Source organism: Danio rerio, chromosome 24 (assembly GCF_049306965.1).
Source record: "Danio rerio strain Tuebingen ecotype United States chromosome 24, GRCz12tu, whole genome shotgun sequence".
In the NCBI taxonomy this organism is placed as follows: Eukaryota; Metazoa; Chordata; class Actinopteri; order Cypriniformes; family Danionidae; genus Danio; species Danio rerio.
Window position 1 is genome coordinate 28,187,409 of NC_133199.1, and position 6,000 is coordinate 28,193,408.

The following is a 6,000-nucleotide window of genomic DNA, read 5'->3' on the forward strand; positions in this document are numbered from 1 at the left end:
AGCGGATGCCCTTCCAGCCGCAACCCATCTCTGGGAAGCATCCAAACACACATCATACACTACGGACAATTTAGCCTACCCAATTCACCTGTACCGCATGTCTTTGGACTGTGGGGGAAACCGGAGCACACGGAGGAAACCCACGCGAAGGCAGGGAGAACATGCAAACTCCACACAGAAAAGCCAACTGAGCCGAGGTTCAAACCAGCGACCTTCTCGCTGTGAGGCGACAGCTAGTTAAAAAATATTTAATATTATTTATTGAAATAGAATGATATGAAACATTATATTGTGATAATTGTTTTTGCAATATCCCCCAGCCCTACTTATTATATTGCAATAAATCCAGAAATCTATTACATCAGTCAATAGCAATTATGGATGCCATACAGTAGAAAATAGAGTTAAAGGATATAAAAAATAAAAAAACCCAATAGTGTAAACACACAAGTTCAAACAAGTGTAAGCACACAAGTTGTACATATACTTGCATTTTTAAATTCAAAATGATTCCCATCTTGGTGTTACATACAGTTGAAGTAATTGTTAGTCACCCTAAATTATTTGCCCCGTTTATTTTTTTCCCCAATTTCTGTTTAACGGAGAAGATTTTTTCAACACATTTCTGAACATAATAGTTTTAATAACTCATCTCTAATAACTGATTTATTTTATCTTTGCCATGATGACAGCAAATAATATTTGACTGGATATTTTTCAAGACACTTCTATACAGCTTAAAGTGACATTTAAAGGCTTAACTAGGTTAATTAGTTAACTAGGCAGGTTAGGGGAATTAGGCAAGTTATTGTATAATGATGGTTTGTTCTGTATACTTTTGAAAAAATATATAGCCTAAAGGGGCTAATAATACTGACCTTAAAATAGTTTTTAAAAAAATTAAAAACTGCTTTTATTCTAGCTGAAATAAAACAAATAAGACTTTCTCCATAAGAAAAAAATATTATCAGACATACTGTGAACATTTCCCTACTCTGTTAAACATCATTTGGGAAATATTTTAAAAATAAAAAAAATTTAAAAATCGAATAATTCGGAATTCAACTATATATCATGCATCCACAAACCAGTACTAAGATGGCAAACTTAGCCAAATATTCATAGAAATTTAACCTAGTACCTCTAAAGCAAGTAGTGCAGCTGTCAGTCAATCTGTTTGGAGTTCGTACATTTCTCATCACTTTGTTTCTTGAAAAATGAATCATCAGACGGTCATCGAACTGACTGTGGGCGGTCTGTAGGCCGTCCGTCTGAGGCTGAGACTACAATGAACATTACAATCTCTGTGCGGATCAGTTTCTAAGCGATACAAAGCCTTGATTACTACAGCAGACGTTCACTCATGCCAATATGAGCGTCTGCTCCTCTGCACCAAATGACAGTGGTGGAACGTCTTGTTAAACCGGGCCTGCATGCTGTCATTGACTGTTTAGGGTTAATTAGTCAGGGTGGCGACTCAGACCGCCCAATCTGTCATTGCGAGGGAGCGAAACTGAAGGATGGCCTGTGATCATCTGCTAGCTGGAAGGGAACACTTTGTTATCTGCCTCTCTGTTCTGCTATTCTCCTTTACAATATGTTCCTGGCAGCTTTACGGCAGGCTTTTATTACTTGCGGATCAATGGGGCTGTAGCTGTAACTTCTGGAAAAATAGTGAGAGTAGAGTGGAGTGAAGTGAACAGGAGTTTTTCGAAACATACTGGATTAACCTGTGATCATTTGCATGCACGTCACATCCTTTGGAAATCAGCATGCGAAATGTTACAATAAGGGGCATTGAATTTTTAGGAAAACCGCAGAGAGGACAAATGTCTTATGGCTGCAGTACATAAAGGTAAAAAGAGATAGTTAATGAAAATATACTCACTATTTTCTCGCCATCAAGTAGTTCCAAACCTTTATAAGTTTCTTTATTTTGTTGAAAACAAATGAAGATGTTTTGAAGAATGCTGAAAACATGTAACCATTGACTTCCATAGTAAAGACAAGTCAATAGTTACAGGTTTCCACTAACTCACAAGGTGATTTATCAGGGGGTCGCCACAATGGAATGAACCACTAATTCCTTGGGCGTATTTTTCATCCCTGCCAGACAAAACCCAGGTCTGGGAAACACCCATACACTCTCTCATTCACAGACACGACAGCCAATTTCGTTTTTAAAGGTTTCCAGCTTTTTCCAACAGAAGACAGAAAGACAAAAAGATTTGGAGCAAGTAAAATGTAAGCAAACAGGCCCTAAACCAAGGTGGGGTTCGGGTGGTTTGAATAACCAACCCCCTGTCAAAAAAGCCCAGGATTAAGCCCCTATTTGAACTCATTTGTCTTCTTTTGACAGTATGCCATCATAATTTGTGAAAATAACCAATAGAAGATGGCTTTAAGACAAATTGAATTATTATTATTTAAATGGACAAATCCATTTAAATGAGTTGGCCAGTGTGTTATTTGCCTATAGGCTACAGTTTTTGATTTAACACAAGTTTCAACAGATGCCTAATTATTTTTTGTTAGTTTTTTAATGATAGATTATAATAAATGATTTTTTTAATTGTTAAAATTTATTTTTTTATATTTCTAAAATGTTATTCTCATATCATTTATAAAATGATAATAACTTACAGTTTAAATGCACATTTGTTTATAAACATAATTTTTTGTAAACATAAAAAAGTATGGTAAACATTTTGACAAAAATGTAGGAAATATTATTGTTACATCGAAAAATGTAGTAATTTAAACCATCAGACGCTAATAGCCGAGTGGTTAAGTGCGGCGACATATACAGTATAGGGCCATGCTGCTCATGGCTACCCCAGCCAGATCTTATGAGAAAACTTAAGTATTTTACATTTTGTCAGTTTAATAGCTAATTCATACAAATTCGTATGAGTTCAGTCGTATAAAAATGTATGATTTTAAAAAGGAGGTGTGGCACCCAACCCCACCCCTAAACCAATAGTCATTGGGTGATGATGAGCAAATCATACTAAATTGTACGAATTAGACCGTACAAGTTCAAACGAATCGGCCACTAAATCAAAATGTTACGAATTGCAGTGAGATTGCGTTGGCTACCCAATTTCGATTCCTGACAGGAGGACCTGTGCCCATCCTTCCCCTCTTTCTGCTCCCAATGCTTTCCTGTATGTCCTCCACTATATCCACTGTTTTAAAAGTTGAAATTACCTTTAAAAAAACTATTCGACAAGCAAATCCAGCAAAAAAATTGGTGCTTAAGATGTCACTAAAAAGCAGTATTTAAACCTCATAATTCAATAGAAAATGAGGCGAATAACAGCAAAAAGGTCCACTTTTGGAGAAAAAAGAACCAGAACTTTTAATAGGCTGGCTACGGGCCTGGTAAATGAATTTTCAGTTTTGGGTGAACTATCCATTTAAACCTTTGTTATAGGTAAATAAATTTGAATTCAGACAAAATAAAAAAATAAATAAATAAATAAATAAAAAAAGACTCTGATTTTAATTCTGTCCCAGATTTTAACATTGATTACTTAATAAGTAGTAAGTAAGTAAGTAAGTAATGTGTATTCATATAGCGCATTTATCATGTATGGCCATACTGTATGGCCTGCTTAGCTACAGTGTGTAACCAGTCTTGAGCTGCAGGGTGATATGGCTGTGTATTTAGCATAGGAAATATTTCTCTGTACTGTCCTGTTCCTAATTAGTATTGGTTTGTTATAATTGTATTCACTTTTTACAATTAACCGATTCAAATATATGACATGAACAGACATTAAGAGTTTCTGTTTATTTTTTTAAGGAAAAACAGTTCTTAAGAACTTCGTCATAGCACAATGCACATCGAGATAAGGAGATTTTTAGCAGTACATTGTCATTGACCATCATCTCCTTTTGTGCTCAACCAAGCACCAAAAAAGTCAAACAGGTTTGGAAACACATGAGGGTGACTAATGATGGTAGATTTTTATTTTATTTTCACATTCTGAATTATATAACAGTTCACTTTGGAACTCTTCTGAATGATCCTGTATCCAAAGACATTAACTTTAGCGAAAAATAAAACATTTGGTTGACAAAATATTTGGTTGACATAACATTACTTCATCATTCAGCATAACAGTTGTTTTAAGTTCAAATGAAACATTCTGACCTGATACATAGAAGTGATTAAATAAATTTAGATCCATTTTGATTTTAAATCACTAAACACTTCTTGAGTAAAACCTATAGCTTTATAGGATAGTGGCAAAATAGCTCAGCATTTACAAGTCAATCATTTAAATTAATATTTTTGATAGAAAGCCATACATTATTATATTTGTGCATATACATTAGATTAGTCGTTACATTAGAAGCCAAATCTGGAGCTTATCTAACAAAATAACTTACGATAACAGTCCAAAAACTAGTACACCCAAATTTATGTTATAGAAAAATATTAAATACAAATGCAAAAATAAATAGTTTTTTTTTAATTTGGTTGACATTTTGTAGGTTGTAATTTCTTTTTTCTTTTTTGCAATAATTTGTTTGCTTTAATTGTGCTTTATTTCAATTTCTAAACATGTTTGATGACTAAAATATTATTTTGATAAATATATCCGTTTAATAAATCTGATTTGTTTAAATGCACCAAAATTTATTGGAAATGGATACAAATATCCCATTTTTAAAATGGGCTGTACTTAAGTATGCTGAGCACTGTATTTATTTAAAATGACTTGTCATCAGATTTTCTTGCCATCTACTATAAACTATTGTTACACAATTACTTTTTAAAGGGTTTCTGTATGACAATTTATGGCAGTTTCTTCCTTCTTTAGTTCAAAAAAATATTTTAAAGTTCAGTGTTAACTAAATTTACATTTCTCGGTGACAAAGCAAAGATTCATTCTAAAGATGAACAGATTCATCACCACCAAACTGTCATCATCAGCACGAATCAGATTGAGATCCACGAACATTACGTTGTAGTCTCATTCATCAAAACTTTAAAGTCCATTAACAAAACATATCATACAATATGAATTCGCATGCTACTTCCAAAGTAACTACAAGTCAAAAAATGTGAAAGGCCTTTGACATGCGGATCGTTTTAAAAGCATTTACGCGCACGGGTCACACGCTATAACCGCTAATCCCCAACATCGGATATACAGATAGAGATCTGGAACAGGTTGTACACAAACGCCACACAGAAACGAAACGGCGTCAAAAACAGAAGTGCTGCTTATATTATGAACATGTCAGCGATTTAAACCTGTGAATGCAGCGGAGACTCACCTCGCTCGCCGCACTCCCGATTGCCATCTTTCTCCAAGGGTCAACTAGTTGTGCCAGGGGCATCTTCACTTTTTGCAAGGCTCCTTTTTTAAATAAATCAGACTCAAAAGGGAAATTCTGAGGCACTTTGAAGAAATTACGTCTGGTTGTTTCCGCGCTTTTGACACTGAGTGAAGAAAGCTGGGTATCCGTTGCGCATCCAAAAGCGCCGCCACCTTTTCCTCCGCTCACCTCTGCCAGTCAGTGCAGCGTTTCCATAGGAATAAAATGACCGTGCCCCTGATCTCGTGCCAGTCGCCCTCTCTCTCTCGCTCTCTCCCCTCTGACAGAAAAAACACACGTTCACGCGCTCTACTCACTTCCGCTTCTTCCAGTGTGACGAATCGGATTGGCTATTGCGCTTGTCACTTATTGACAGAAGGGCGGGGCTGAAGCTGTGGCGCTCAAATAGACGGACAGGTGAGAGCGCAATGCATCCTTTACCTCCTCCACCTGTGTTTGAGACTAAATGTACGTATTTAAATAATAATCACGTTTATTTACTATAATCTCTTTTCTGTATATTTGTAATACGGATAACTTTTTTAAGAAAACTGTAGCCTACCATATTTATTCATTAATATGTTGTATTTTGAGAGGATTTTATGACCACTAGATGATATAGGCCTATATCTCGTAATTATATACCATTTCAGTGTGGTCATGTCA

At 35.4% G+C, this 6,000-nt stretch overlaps 1 protein-coding gene across 4 annotated transcripts in view; it reads right to left on the reverse strand.

Annotated features, from left to right (window-relative positions):
• Positions 1-5,619, reverse strand: part of rps6ka3b (ribosomal protein S6 kinase, polypeptide 3b) — a 90,977-nt gene extending 85,358 nt beyond the window's left edge. For 3 of the 4 annotated variants that reach the window (XR_012399045.1, XR_012399044.1, XM_009297372.5), the window contains exon 1: positions 5,293-5,619. Coding sequence is in view for 2 of the 4 variants with exons in the window: in XM_009297372.5 (XP_009295647.1) it covers positions 5,293-5,355 (63 nt within the window). In the remaining 2 variants the exon portion in view is untranslated. The remainder of the gene's footprint in view (positions 1-5,292) is intronic. The other variant, NM_001083026.2, reaches the window with a different exon arrangement.
• Between the last annotated feature and the right edge of the window lie 381 nt (positions 5,620-6,000).